This window comes from Silurus meridionalis, chromosome 10 (assembly GCF_014805685.1).
Source record: "Silurus meridionalis isolate SWU-2019-XX chromosome 10, ASM1480568v1, whole genome shotgun sequence".
Classification (NCBI taxonomy): Eukaryota; Metazoa; Chordata; class Actinopteri; order Siluriformes; family Siluridae; genus Silurus; species Silurus meridionalis.
The window spans coordinates 4121380-4137882 of record NC_060893.1 but is presented as its reverse complement, the minus strand read 5'-3'; the positions used below and the strand labels follow the sequence as shown (position 1 = coordinate 4137882).

General features: G+C 41.4%; 1 protein-coding gene across 1 annotated transcript; it reads right to left on the bottom strand.

The window, feature by feature from the left end:
• Positions 1–620: 620 nt before the first annotated feature.
• Positions 621–15826, bottom strand: mtpn (myotrophin). Its single transcript, XM_046859860.1, has 5 exons — positions 15685–15826; positions 15441–15538; positions 4551–4664; positions 4157–4240; positions 621–1820 (listed from the first exon to the last, which is right to left on the bottom strand). The coding sequence occupies exons 2-5, from the start codon at positions 15510–15512 to the stop codon at positions 1734–1736; spliced, it is 357 nt and encodes a 118-aa protein (XP_046715816.1). The 5' UTR covers positions 15513–15538; positions 15685–15826; the 3' UTR covers positions 621–1733.
• Between the last annotated feature and the right edge of the window lie 677 nt (positions 15827–16503).

The following is a 16503-nucleotide window of genomic DNA, read 5'->3' as shown; positions in this document are numbered from 1 at the left end:
CATCCAACACATTGTCTTATTCTTTCAGATATAATTAGTGCGAGTAGACGTCGAAAACCTCGAGTGATCTTTAATGAATTATGCACGACTTCTCAAGTCTGGAGTGTTTGAACGGGTGTGGGATTTGAAATAGAATTAATCAGAAACAGACAAAGGAACGAAGCAGGTTTCAGAATAAATCTACGGAGTCAAGGTCACATCAAGGTCAAAATGTTAGAAAAACCTTGCTGTCTGTTGCACATAATGAAGGTTATGTACACCATATTCAGAACCTCGAGGCCCGTTTTAAACCGGACTTTCCAGGAGTCTGGTCGTTTATAATTCCAACCGAGATTCTCATCAACGAGAAATTCAGGATTGTTTGAATGTTTGTAGAAAAGATCGCAGAAGCAGATGACCTGATTTAGGAACCGATTCAAGCAGGGTCATGGTAAAAAAAAAGTCTGGATTTGTTTCTCCTCAAGAAAACTTCCTAACATTGAAGGACATTTAAGACCAAAAGTCAGCAACAATCGGGAGTAGTTTTACTGGAGCTAATGTGTCTCACACACTCGTTTACACACGCGTTAGCTCTCTCCATCACACAATAAATCAGTGGTTTGATCAATAAATAGATGAAGTTTAAATTGAAACTTTTTATTCATTTTCTTTTCAACAATTGTTCTAACAACGAAGCCAAATACAAAGCTTTAAATCGGTTTCTTTTTTGTTTCACGGTTGAATTTGCCACTTCAAAGAAAGAAAACAAAAACCAAGAGACCAGAAATTGAGAAAGAGAAAAAGCACAGCGTTGGGGTTTTCTCCGAGTGTAGGAGTGCAGGCATGCAGTCGGGGAAGCAGAGGAGTCCAACCTTATCGGGGAAAGAAGTGCTCGTTTGGTTCCCGTCTCTCACACGTTTTTTATCTCGACACAGAACTTGGAACCTTTTTGTTCTGTGACCCATATTATCCAGAGTGAAGCTGTGAGAGAGCAGACAGGAGGAGGAGGAGTGTAGGATCACATGACCTTGTTTCAACACCTTTTTTTAAATGTAGGATTATTTGTAAGCCGTTGTTTTGAAAAGCTCATGAAGACCCACTCTGGGAATGTAATCTAATGTTTATAATGCCAATCGTTTTTTGTTTTTTTTTGTTTGTGTGTAAGTTCGCATTTTTAACTGAGGGTTGTTTGTTTTTTTGTTTCTTTTTAATTACGTCGCCCCTGATCGTGTACGGGAATGAGGAGAGACGCATCACGTGTTGTTTTCCTCGGAATTTTTTAAACCATTCCTCTTTCAGCGGTACAGTACAAAACACATTTACATCAGGATTGTTCGGCTGCCTGCAACACAAGGACGCTTCAATTAGCAAATAAGCGGTGTGTGTGTGTGTGTGTGTGTGTTGGTTTAGTGGTACGCAGGGGTGGAGATGGTCAGCTTTCTCACAGCTAGGGCTCTGTATCTGATGGAGAGACTCGCTAATTCAAATACGCTAGCAGAGAAATCGTACACCCGCTCCCCTAGAATAACAATAATTATAATAATTGTAACAATAAAAAAAATTAAAATAAAAAAAAGGAAATGTGGAACACAAGAAGAAAACCCATGAGACGACGAGGCAGCCACCGGCCAGATTCGAAGATGTGTGAATTAGTGTGTGTGTGTGTGTGTGTGTGTGTGTGTGTGAGTGAGATCTGTTTGGTGGCAGCCAAGTGTCTGTTTACACCTCGGAGCTGCAGGCCGATGAGCCGAGCCTCATTTCAGCAGGGCTTTAATGTTTTCGTCCTCTGCTGCCTCGAGCGCGCTCAGTCCGTCTGGTCCCTTTCTGTCCTTATCAGCTCCCTGTACACACAAACGACACAAAACACGATCAAATGACGTGGCCTGCCTTCTGCACACTTCAGTACAATGAACATCATTATGGCCTTCATGTTACTCATACCTGGTGTTTCTGATATAACAATGGAGACTGCAGTACAGTGTGTGTACACCCTGAGTGTAGGAGCTCCGCAACTGAACACCAGCATACGCCAACACGCATTTAACACAGACAATCACTATAGATTTTTTTTAACAAAAAGCTTGTTACCGAATAGTGGATTGTGATTGGCTGGAAGTTCAGGAGTGGATAGTGGATTGTGATTGGCTGGAAGTTCACAGAGTTCAGAGTGTTGAACACCGGTAGTTTGTGTTTAAAAGGTGACTAAATTAATGTTGTGCTTATAAAGTCCTGTAACCATAATAACATATAGGTCCAGTTCCATCCAGAGTGAGACAGCCATCATACACTTTTCCTAATGACCTTACTGAGCTTCATGGAGGGTTTTTGCATGTAGTGGAATTTCAACAGCGCACAATGAATTTGACCAACTGGACAAGAACATGTTCAATGAGAAACAGCACCAGGATTTAACTCCAACAGCTTCATTATAAGTAGACACACAGATGCATGTAAATCTCTTTCTCTCTCTCTCTCGCTTTCTCTCTCTCTCTCGGCACTTTTATCTGTGTCGTGTCTGAGATTCAGAGCAGCAGAATCATAGATTTGTAGAGTCGTATATAAAATGTGTAATGAAAATAAAGTGTAGTTTTTATCCATACAGTCAGTTTTGCTATGCAAAAATCAATGATAGCTTTAATTCCTCAATGCTGGGAAGTGACCATAGTATAAGGTGTGAGGACTTACACGATTTTAATGCTTTCTGCTTCACCTTTACATCGTGCAGTGCAACACCTCACACCTACATTATCACCAATACAAATCCAATGGGTTCGACTTCGCTACCATTAAAATCAGGGCACTGATCAAAGATCAAAGCTATAAAATCAAAGTCTTATTATAAAGTATCAAATCTCACACAAGCAAATATTAACAGTGATGATAAAGAAAGCTGAATACGCTGTTTTGGTTCTGGCATTGAATGAAAGAGGGCGGGAGATTGCACGGGAAAGAGAGAGCGCAAGAGAGAGCGCATTGGTATGCACTACACAATCAAGTCCCTGCTGAATCCTCTGTCTTCATGAGGACCTACTGACAGAAAAATAGATGCTGTGCATAATGTAAGAGTAGACTGAGAAAGGTTTAGCCTTTCTATTCATCATCATCATCATCAACCTGCTACAGATTATACACAGCGTCCACTTTATTAAGGACACCTGTCTATTCATGCATCAGCCAATCAGGAGGCAGAAGATCGACACAGACAATCACTCATATACACATGAAGAACCACTGCTAACGTCCAAGTCAAACACAGGATGAAAAAACAAGTGAGAAGTTGTTACCATGGTACCAAATGCGATGGCTTGAGTTGATTATCTCCTGGGAAATCTCCAGACTTAACACGGGATGGTGCGAAAAACAGAAAAACATTGAGTTGAAATGGCGCATGGGTCGGAGCTTCGAGCTTCCAGGAAGTATTCAGTTAATCATACAAGAACCCTAAAACCGCAATGATCAGAAAACTGATGTCACCATGCTCAAAACATTAAACCTCAAAAGACTTGCAGTCCACCACATCAGGTTCCTTTCCCATCAGCCAAGAACAGGAATCTGAGGCGATCATGAGTGTCCAACCTTGGCAGCTGAAGATATGGTTTTACCCATGTAAAGCAGATCTTCATGGAGTTTGCTTTTGTGCAGGTTTATCGCAGCAGAAACGTGGGCGATGGAGCCTTTCGTACTCCTATCGTTATCTGTACACGATTTATACGGATTTGCCTCCAGAGAATTCCATCATCTCTGCCTGAGTGTAAATAATGAACCGAATTTTCTAACAGCCGTCTAAAATCTACACCTTCACTAATGCACTTATCACACAAAATGCAATGAGCTGGGTGTGTGTGTGTGTGTGTGTGTGTGTGTGTGTGTGTGTGTGTGTGTGTGTGTGTGTGGGGGGCAGGAAGTGAAACGAGGAAAAAGGAAATCTGTGTGTGCGCGGCGTGTGTGTAACACTGAACTACATCCATTAGTTCTCAGACATCACTACAGGCCGGCGTATTTGGGGAGGAGCTCCAACACCACATTCGTAACGGACGTCTGCCCTCTCAACTCATACTGTAGGTCTCCTTCAAATACTCTACACGAGCCCCAGTGTGTGTGTGTGTGTGTGTGTGTGTGTGTTAGTGTTAGAGTCTGACACAAACACGTCCATCTGTGTCCATCAGTGTCTCTGTACCTTCTCTAGCAGGATTCTGACGCAGGACACGTGACCCTCGTAAGTGGCAGACAGCAACGGAGTGATACCGTGTTTATCTGGAGCCTGAGAGAGTAAAAGAGAGGGGAAGAGGGATGGAGGGAGAGAGTGAGACACACAAACTTAACAATAAACAAAAGATGAACCGGTGTGTGTTTAACAGGAAGACGTGGTCACGGAGGCACAAAGGCTCCTCTATGTGGTGTGAAGGTCAAAAAATAAAGAAGCAAACAATGTGGGCATTCGAGCACAAAAGCTCAGTGGCTTATTTGATGTCCGAAAATCACCCACGTGTATAATCGGAATCTGATTTCGATTACACGTGATGAGACGAACGAGAACTCGCGAAAAAATGGAGCGTATGAATGCAGCTTACGTTCACATCTGCGCCTTTAGACAACAGGAACTCCACCATCTCAACCTGGCCGCAGTCTGCTGCGTAGTGCAGGGGCTTTCTACCGCCCTCCAGTGTCCGGTTTACATCCTCATCCTGTAACACACACACATACACACAGAGTTCAGGGTACAGGTCTAACAGTTTCCACTTATATACCTTCTACATCCATGGCGAGAAAATCAATACACACTCTAAACTGTTTCAACTTTTACCTATGAAATTCACAGAGAAGAGGAAATGTCACACACACACCACTCTAAACCTGATCGATAGACACAATTGACCTAGTCACCTCCATTCTCTTTTATAATGCTGCTCTCCATCCCTTCATCCATCACTCGGAGAGTTGCTCGTTCGAGCCAACCTCTGAACTCTGCACATACATAATTTAGTCACTCTTGTCGTCGATCTGCTAACTTCTGGGTAGTTACTAAGGTTAGTTAAGAGGAACTGTACACACCCACAGTCCCTTTCACACACACCCACCGCAGACTCACATACACATATGCAGATACAAACCACAGAGGTTGGTTTTCTCTCTCTCTCGCTCGCTCACTCACATTTTTCCTTCCATAATGAAGCCACAGCCTGGTGTAAACTGTGTGTCCTGCAACACCAAGCACAACTATTACACACTATTCTCACAGACTGTCAATGCAGAACGAAACCATGATGTGGCATTAATAAATATGAGCTCAAAGTGCAGACTTCCAGCTTAAATTCGAGGATCTGTATGTCCATATCTGAATTTCAGCACTGTTGCTGTCCTCTTTTTATGGGGGCCAACAGTAATTGGCACTCGGTCTCTCAGATGTTCCATGGTGTGTGCTGTTCCCTCATTATTTACTTAAAGGTAAGCAGATACAGTTGATTAAGTCTGGCATTTGCATTTGGAATCTGTTCCTGTTAACGCTCAACATAAGCCAGCCATCATTAAGCCGGAAAAATAATAAAAATAAATCTCTCTCTCTCTCTCTCTCACTTGTGTGGCCAAGATCAACTATTTGGTACTTACTTAAAACAAAGAACCAAAGAAAATGACTTGAGAATAAAATCCATTCGTGGTAGAAAAAAAATAACATTTTACGAGTGCATACAGAAGACTTACAAAACAACTAACCGAATGTTAAGCCCTAAAATAACGGAAAAAAAACTATAAACAAATATAAGTATGGAGAAGGAAAGGAACGACTCATGATCTGAAACGAAAAATGCACGGTAACTTTAGAACAAAATCTCTCATTATATCCAGCATAATCCTACCAAAGCATCCTATAAAAGAATGTTATGCCAACAATGAAACATGGTGGTGGAATTCTGAGAGACTCAGCAACTTCCCAAAACTGACTAATACAAGTATGTTAATGAAGGGTAAACAGTTATGCAGCAAGAGAACAACGAGACTAGAACATAGACAGATCATGACAAATTACCGTGAGAGAACATGCAACAAAAACAGTGAGTCCACACAGCAAGTACTATGAGTACACACCTCTGAAACATGAAACCTCATGGTGCGGGTGTGAACACCTCTCAACGTAAAGGTTTCCTTTGTATTCTATTGATGATGTTGATGGATGAATGATGATGATAATCATGTTATTTGCTCACATTTAGACAAATGCTTTAAAACCCCACTGGGCAGCACTTCCAACTGCAGACAATGATCTGGATTTTACTTTGAAAGCAACCCAAAAAAATTTTTTCAGTGGAACGTCCTGCAGTCACCCGAAATGAAATAAAATCAGCTGCAGTTGACTTGCAGAAAAAAACTGACCACAAAACAGACCAAGAAGAAGCAGGAACTGAAGGTGCCTGGCTGAGCATCAGCAGTGTAAAAACCCATAGTGGTCACCAACTTCAAAGTATTTACAACAAAAAAAGCTGCAGACTGTATGTACTTGTTTATGCATAACAAAGTAATATAAAATATGTATATAAAGATTGTACATGTATAGCATTGGCAAGGAAGTGTCCAAGTAGCAGCGAAGGCATGAAACGGCGACAGCTTTTGGCGACCAGTGACACGTGGTCTATTTTAACTTCTGTGGTAACAACGACAGGAAGAGAGCAACAGAAAAATTTATTTTCTAAAGCCACCTTGCAGAGAAGTTCCACGGACACTGTCCCCTCAGTAGAGCTGCACAACTCAAAGAGAAATCCGAAAAGTCCTGAAAAGAACATGGCGAGAGAAATACGAAAACTGTTCGATTGTTGGGGGCAAAATCTTACAAATTACAATGAATGAAGCTTTAATCTTTAACTGTGGTTTGGAATGTTTTAACACAGGATAAAACGGTGTCTTTTCCCCACCCATACACAAAGTTTCCAAAAAACCAACCGTAGACATTTTTTTATTGATAGAATTGACTAGATTGTTCTCCCCCACACAATATAACACTGACATTTACTCTAATTATACTACCAAACTGAGCTCTGCAATGTATTCTCAGATAACCCTAAGCCAGGACATCATCACAGGTGAACACAATAAAATTACCATCTGCATATAAATTTGGAGAGGTTTTGGCTGATTTTTTATAAATCCTCTTTCCCTGCAATGTAAAAATCGTCTCAAAAACAAACAGCACTCTATGACACTAAAAACAATTTGGAAATTAAAGTTATTGAAATTATCAAAATCTGGAAAAGATTTCAAGCGAAACAAATCACCAAATGGAGGCAACTTGGAATGATGGAGAATCATCTCAGAAGGAGCCAGTTTGCCTAAATTCTTCCAAAAACACATTTAGGAAAACACAACGGAACATCTAATGAACTGCAGGCCTCACATAAGGTCAGCAGGCATGACGCCACCATTCGAAAGAGATTTGGCAAAAATGGTGTTAACAGTAAAATCCACTGCCAAGAGGAACATAAGGGCTCATCCCACCACCGCCGAAAACCTCCAAAGGCTTTTCGAACAATATTCTGTAGATTGTTAAACGGGAAGTGTAACTTTTTTAATGTCAAAAAGACATTAGTACTCATTATATTGGGCATAAAACTAACATAGCATTTTATAATAGTTATGCCAACAGTGAAACATGGTGGTGGTAGTGTGATAGCGTGGGGATGCATATTTCGGAGACTCAGCAACTTTGCAATGCTTATGATGGTTTTACTGGGCTATGCATCAACACTACATAGTGAGAACAGCGAGTGAACACCCACCCGTAGTACACGCAGAGTGGACGGCAAGAGAACAAAGCGAGCACGCCGAGAGAAGAGCGAAAATGTAGAAAGAACAGAAGTACATTGAAAGAACACGACATAAAACACAAAGAACACCACAAGAGTACACGCAGTAAGAACACCGCAAGTACACACCTTGTGTACATTAAGAAATGGTACGTGATGGATGATCTTCGGTTACATGTCTTGGCTGCTGTCATTTTGTCATCACATCAACTGAGACAATGTACAGAAATCAAACAGAGTAAAGCCTGTTATTCATCCACACTCAGCTCAGGAACCAAACCTGCAGAAAAGGAACTTCACCCACTACTGTGTATTTACTAAAAACAGAACCTGAAGATATGACGAGCAGGAAGTTGAGAACACGCAGATAGAGTCTGAACTTCTGTTACAATAGTAACTGAAAGTATACGTTTATTATTAAGGTCAGCTCTGGGTGAAACATGCTTGGAAACAGGCTTGGACACCTCTGTGAGGTGATGTAGACCTGTTCTCTTCTCACTACCACTGCATGTACAATGGCCAAATTACAAAATCTGCATTCGCTCAATCAACGGTTGCATCATCATTCAGGTCTATAAATGCTTCAGCTGCAACTTCCTGATCGCACTTTTAAACTGAGATTGCCAAAAAAAAGTATGGCTTATTCATTTTTTATGCAAAGAACGAGTTTCCAAAATCTTTAAGAGTAGCCAGATCAACCAAACACCAAAAGCTCTGGAAGACCGCAGTAAAGTGGATGATCCCAGAAATCTTTCCTCGGTGGAGAAAACTATCTAGCCAAGTCAAGGACAAACACGAGAGGTATGTTAAGGTTTAAAACACTGTCCCTGTCCAGTTTCCGAACAAAAGGAAATCTGTAATAACATGTACCAGAATTATAGGAAGAGAACAGAATGGAGACGAAAAGAAAGGACTCATGATCCATAACATACGTATGTCCTCTGCCACACATGGAGGCAAGTGCACCGGATTATTGCTTTTCATTTACTAAAGACAAAATGAAGGAGAAAACACCACAAACAAACAGCAAATGAAGGAGGGTGCAGTGAAGACCTGACAAAGCATCTCAAAGGAGGAAATTCCATTTCTGCTCCTTAAACTTATGAACCTGACCGTTTAAACCTTATTACAACATGTGTATGTGAGCTTGGGTTCAAATTCTTCTCAAAAAATATTTGTATAAAAAGGTTCTAACACTATTATTATAAAAACGCAATGCATCATTTTATATATCTCTCAGGAAAAAAAAACGAGCAGAAGCTCATCAACATTTATATCGAGGCTGAAATCTTTTAACAGCAATGTTGTGAAAAAAGACAACAAAGAGTTTTATTTATAATGTTTAAGAGCCCAGGTGTAGGTTGAGGAGCAGCTGCAGAGATGGTTAATGAAAAACTGGACGAGAGCCAAACTCTTCACCGAGCTTCATGCTTTATAGTTCCCTGCATTTGGGGAAGATTAATTAGGCTGATCTGATGCTCACCCATATCGTCCAGTCAACCTGCAAGCATTGTCGATTAATTACAGCACTCGAGCCCCCCTTTTCGTTCAGCTAAGCAATCGCGCACCGTCTTCGTCCGAATTAACCGAGTTCATTGTTTTGGCCACTGATAAGCAGAGTTTCATCATTCATCCGACATCATTTCACCATTCAAGACATCATTCATCCGATTCCCGTATTCATTAAAAGAACCTGATTCTAAGCCACGTTAGTTAACAACTCAAAGCTACAAGTACGGAGCGGAGAGTAAAGGCGGATGATATGGGCTGCTGTTTCGACATCCACAGCGCAGGTTCTGCAACAGCCGGGTTGCAAAGAAACTCCTTCAGTTGCGCATGAGGTGAAAACTACACGTTTTCAATTTCGCTTTTGGCATCATCCAATGAAAAATCAATTCTGTTTATCATTAGCCTGCATAAAAATCTGCACGGCCTGGCCATCACACCCGTTTGTGCTTCTTTCCCAAAGTGTTAACCCACAGCTTAAATTACACAACTGATAGATCAGAAAGGGCAGAAAAAAAAAAAAAGGCCTGTGGTGTCGGATATGTGGTAAAAGGCAACATTTATTATTGATCCTTCATAGGAAAGGGTTTGAGCACCACAGTATTAAATGTCTCTGTGGGCTGGAAGATTCCCCCATCGCAGGATCAGAGATTTCCCCCTCGCAAGAAGAGAGATTCCCCCTCGCAGGAACTAAAACTCCCTCACAGGAAATAAGATTCTCTTACAATGTTCCAGCATAAAATACTCCTGTACACAAAACCAGTGTCAGGAAGACACCGTGTGTGAATGTTAAAGTAAAAGATCTCAGGTGTCCTTCACCAAGCCTTGACCTCTTTGACTCTACCAAACACTGACTGCACCCTAGGCATCCTCATCCGACACTGGTTCTTGGAAGCTCTTGAAACTGAATGAACAATAATCCCCAGTCATGCCTCAAAACCTAGTGGGAAGCCTTCACAAAAAAGTGGAGCTCATAACAGGGGAACGAGAATACATTTGGAATGAGAGGTTCAACAAACACATATAGGTCAACAGTCAGAGGTGGCTTGGTTTCCTTTTAAGATGCAGAACTCCACAACTTTTGGTTTATAACTCTAACAAACCACTGGAGTTTAAAATTTAGCTACCCATCGGGCTCTGAATGATTTCTGGTAAAGATGTTGCCTCACAGGAACAAGGTTCCCTCACAGTGAATGTCTTACACTGAGGTGTCTCTTCTCTGACGGTACGCTGGTCAAGACCTCAGATCCTGAGCCGTGTTTTTAAAAACTGCTTTATATTCTAACATGGCTGACAAGAAGGTTTAAAAATGAAACACCTTCTTCAGTTACATTTATGGTATTTGACAGGTGCACTTCTTCAGATCCACAGCTTCAGGGCCCAGCTGTGACAGCGTGGTGGTGCTGGGACTTGAACTCGTGGCCTTCCGATCAGAAGTCCCTTCCACTACCACTTCCCTTTTCTTCAGGTGGGTGAAAAGGGCCACAGACTCTCAAGAGGTTTCGTTTCTCAACGCGATTCAACTGGAATATGATCATTGTGCTGCCTTCGAGCTCAGGAGAGTTTTACAGAACACAACGTACCACTACTTCCTCTCATTAGCAGGAAGTAAAGGGAAAGAAACCAGACTTAAATTATGGATTTTTTTTCTCCCTTTGCTTACAATTTTCAACATTAAAATGGCATCATAAACACTGTAATCGTCCAGAGTCGATGGCAGGAAGCGGACAGGAAAACGACTTTAATCCATATAGCGGATTAATACTTTCCTACTGATCTTCACCATCAGCGCAAGGTCTAAACAGTGGTGTAATAAAGAACAGCAAAGGCTGGTAAAAGACTTTAACAACATACATGGAAGGAGTCTTCAGTTTCAGTGCTCTGCTGAGTTTTATAGTGCATGTAAACATACACTTTTAGCTTTACCTGTCAAAAAAAAAAAAAAAAAAAAAAAAGTGTGTTCTGAGCCAGACAGACAGAGAGCCAGACAGGCAGGGAGTCAGACGGAACCACAGTAAAAGTGCCAGACACACAATAAATACTTTTTCGCTAATCATGAGAATAGTCAATGAGAGAAAATAAGACGAGTCTCTTAAAATGAACAAAAAACTTGTTTGTCTTTTTTCAAGAACAATTAACATCATTTTTGCTGAAATTGCACACAAGAATATCTGTAAAATCTAAACCCATTTAGTGTATTGAATAGCCGTGTTACATCCAAATACAAATAGAGTTGCGTTTAAAAGGTGCCTCTGCAGGGGACGTGTAAAGTGGGTTAAGACGAACAGTTCGTTTGACGGAACTCGATTCTTTTCACATATTTATTTATGAAATCTCGCACAGTATCGCGATGTGGGCTTTTTGTCTTCGGAAAATCTGCTCGAATTTTCCCACGCACTAAACCCATGTATTTACTGCCAGTTTTTAAAACGTGCTCCACTTTCTGCTCTACGCGGCCACTGTGGAGGAACTGCTAAGCTAAGAAACATGTCTATATCTGATGCAGAGAAGCTCATCCATGCGTTCAGGACCTCCAGACTGGACTATTATAATGCATTACTAGGTGGATGTCCTGCATCATTAATAAACAAGCTACAGTCCAGAATGCAGCAGCCGGAGTTCACACAAGGTCGAGAAAATATGACCATATAACCCCAATATAATCATCCCTACACTGGCTACCTGTTTAGTTTCAAATCGACAACAAACTATCACTACTTACCTACAAAACCCTAAATGGTTTGGCTCCCATGTTCCCAGGAAGACTGTTCCAAAGTTTAGAAGCTAAATGTGAGAATGTTCTACCACCTTTAGTGGACTTTACTATTCTAGGAACTAATAGAAGTCCAGAGTTTTGAGATCTCAAAGAGCATGACTGATTGTAGCATGTTAGAAGACTGGATAGATACATGGGAGCCAAACCATTTAGGGTTTTGTAGGTAAGTAGCAATAGCACTCTCCCATTATAAGTGCAGATTAAAGACGTATCTTTTTAGCAAGTTCTACACGTAACACACATCACATAACCTCCAGAACATCTAATCACATGCTCATGATCAACTTGTGCTTGTTAATATCATGAACAGCAGCTACGCTAATTCCTCTCCACTGCTTCTCTCTCTCTACCCATCCTGAGTCTGTGCCAGCACCAGTCCAAACTCATGAGGTTTATGGACCTTTAAAGAAGAAGATGCTGACCCCTCAAACATCCCGAACAATCTAAAGATGTACCAGCGCCATTTGGATTTTGCCTAATGTGGAGTTTGGACATTGGACCTCTTTAAATGGCATGGAGAAGCTGGTGTTGGACCTGTGATGATCTCAAATGTTGAGCTATTTTATGAGTTTCTCAGTAGCTCCTGGATCCATAATCTCAAATGACTGCATAAGACTGTAGGAAGATCATTACTCATAATCTTACATTCCAGTACTCATGTTAGTTCTCACTCCCCAGTGGTCTGTATTGTTTAAAGATTTATAATCACTTTCTTAATATCACCCGAAAGAGAATGGGTTCTCCTTTTGAGTCTGGTTCTTCTCAATTTTTCTTCCTCATAACATTTAAGGGAGTTTTTCCTTGTCACAGTCACCATGGCTGCTCATCAGGGACAAATACAAATCGTTTATCTTAAACTCTTAAATTCTGTAAAGCTGCTTTGAGACAATGTCCGTTGTGAAAAGCGCTATAGAAATAAACTTGAATTTTTTGACTGCACTGTACATTAATAAAAATCATTTTCAAATGACTTTAAAAATGGTAAAGTGGCCTTTATTTATTAGGGGTGTACCAGTACACAAAAATCATTCGTCGGTGTGTACCTCGGTTTTTAAGTCATGTTTTGGTTCTATTTCGGTACAGTTAGGGGGGAAGAAATACAAAACAAAATTGCTTGTCTGTTTTTTTTTTTTATTATTTTAGTTGCTAACATTTAATTTAATAAATTACTTTAATAAATTTGTCTCAATGAAATTTTGAAAGCAAACTACTCAAGGAATCGTTTCAGCCCTAAGACCGACAGAGAGCCAGACAGACAGACAGAAAGAGAGCAAACCAGACAGACTGGTGAATGACATTATAGATCATGACTGTAGTGTAGAAGATAAAAGCTGCCTGGTGGGAGCTCCATGACAATAAAAAATAAAAACGAGTGCCGTGAGAAGAGACGTTATTATTAAATGACAGACTGTAATCACTGCGACGTCACTGTGGTGTAACTGACACCCTAAACCACAGATATGTAAAAATAGTCCACTGCGGGGCCTCTGATCATTCAAATTAAACCTCCACAAGAAACTGTTGCACGCGTGACCTTGTGTTCCAATACTTTTGAAGGAGAATGTGTATAAGAGCATATCCGCTGTAACAGAGAGCAGACCGTTCGCTGGAATCCGGTGCTAATATTTGGTCTAACGGCGTGATCGTGAGCACGATAATGCTTATACGGAGTCTCCTTCAAAAGTATTGGAACAGCGCAAAGAAACCGTGTTTGTTTTGCTAAACAGGGATGATGGAACAAGCGAACAGAAATGCAACTTTTAGTCCCTGGCACATGAATATGAATTCAAAAACACTAATCCACCTATTTTACAAAGGAACATCTGTCAGTCAGGTGACGCCCAGATGTTATTTCATTTTATGAAATTAGATAAATGCATCCAAACCTTTTTAGGGAGGAAATAATCACGTAGCATGCCAATGACTCAACACACACACACACCCAAAATAACAAAGAATCTCATTAAGAAAAAAGGGGAAGTTGGTGATGTCATGATTAACAAACAGCTACTGCAAGCAAGAAACACGCAACCAAGCCTCTACTCTAAGACGACCTGTCCTAATAATTTTGCTCACCTAAAACACTGGATGGTCTGCCGCTGCAACTGTTTAACACAGGTCAGGGAAAATATCAGGACGTGGAAGCTGAAATTCTGATTCGTTGTCTTCAATCTTCTGATCTCCAACTCAAATGTTTCGAGCGAGCGGAAGAAACTAAACAAGTTGGTCTCGGTGTTCCAAAACTTTTGGAGGGGACTGTTCGTAAGAAGACACTGATACATTGCTTTTTGCTCATTTACAGATCAGTCCATCAGCCAGCTGTTCACTTACTTACTCACTCACATTCAGGTGCTGATGTGAAACAAGATTCTCTTGTTCGTTCTCAAAAAATCTGACCGTCTCAACCGTTCGGTGGGAATCAGCAAGAAAGTATGGAACACCAGCAAGAGGAGACACACAGGCAGACGAGTGAAGAAAGACACACACTAACAGTATAGAGGAGTCGCAGGCAGACGAGGGGAGAGACACAGGCAGACGAGGGGAGAGACACAGGCAGACGAGGGGAGAGACACAGGCAGACGAGGGGAGAGACACAGGCAGACGAGGGAGAGACACAGGCAGACGAGGGGAGAGACACAGGCAGACGAGGGGAGAGACACAGGCAGACGAGGAGAGAGACACAGGCAGACGAGGAGAGAGACACAGGCAGACGAGGAGAGAGACACAGGCAGACGAGGAGAGAGACACAGGCAGACGAGGAGAGAGACACTTCAATTAGACAAAATTTCAGCAATCGGAAAACATGCCTTGTCCAATCAGATGAAAGGGGTCAGAGCCAAGCAGTGTACAAAGACCAGCAGGGTGGGCGTGGCTGTAGATCTCCATCACAGTCTCATTTTATCACTCTTTTTCTGTCCAGGTTAAAAAAAAAAAAAAAAAAAACAAAAAAAAAAAAACTTCCATTCTTCTAACCCCCGAGGCATCGCAGGAGGAAAAAGTCAAGCTGCTCCATGTAACTCGTTTGGATAAGCAAATGATCACAGCCATTCAGGGAATATGCAAAGCAGCCGCCGTGTGACGTCACATGGAGACTCCCCGAACCCCCACGAACGCGGCGTGTAGGAGGAGAGGGGGTGCGCAACAACCCGGAAGTATTTGATAATGCACGATATGGCGTTCGACTCAAGAAGCTGGGGTTAGGCCTGATACACCATCATCATTCATTCTTTCTTTCTTTCTCGCTCTCTCTCTCTCTGGTTTCCAAGGACAGGCAGATGGACAGCTTTGTGAAGCCTGATAAAGAGCTACACAGCTTCAACACCGGGAGGCTACACACACACACACACACACACACACACACACACACACACACACACACACTTCACCTTTGTCAGTAATGTCTTCACTTCATCCAGGTCTCCGTTCTTCAAAGCCCACATCAGCTCCTTATCCCCCATCTTCTTCTTCTACACCGAGACACGGTCTATAACCGACACATCCAACAGTTACACACACACACCCCGCTAGTCTGATATCAAACACACACTTTACCCCCGCGTGCATTTTCCTTTGTATTATTATTATTATTATTCCTAATATTGTATAGGGCGCGCGCGCTGCAGTTCCCACCTGTGTAGCTGAGAATAAGCGAGCGGTTCCGGTGAGAGACAGAGAATGCCGAATACGGGCCCAGGTGCTGCGTTGAAGCCGTGGGTCCGAGACTCGGAGTAAAGTTTCCGAGCGACAGCGCAGGGATCCGCCTTCAGCACAGGGAAATGAACCGCGAGGGACACTTCCGGTGCTGTGAAGGGGTCACTTCCGGTAAAATGGAGGCGCCTGGTTTCAAATTGAAAGCCCGTGCAATAAACGTGGAACTTAAAAACAAAGAAAGTCAATCAGGTGTGGCCTTTGCTTGGTTTGAATGAAAACCTGCACCCACACCGGATCTTTTTATGGAAAAGATTGGACACAATAAATAAATAAATGAATAAATAAATAAATAAATAAATAAATAAATAAATAAATAAATAAATATATATATATATATATATATATATATATATATATATATATATATATATATATATATATATATATATTATATACACACACAAAGTGATGGGAAGATCAGATCATTTTTGTGACTTTTTATTTTTAAACTCATTCATCAAAATGCCAATCTTTTTAAATCACTTCATCACCTTCATAATGTCTATGGGAGGTGATGAAGTGATAAAAGGTGATAAAAGAACGAACGACTCTGACTAGAAGAGTCAAGAAATTAACTACTCAACTCTGTTTCCAACAGAGATTTTGCTATGTTTTGTTTATGTGCGTCCAGTAGAAAATGAATGAATCACTCTTTGAGACGACTCGTTCTTCTGAGTCACGTTGAACACTTGTTTCAAAACGAACTTATGGTTCATGAAGGACCCATCGCTACCACAA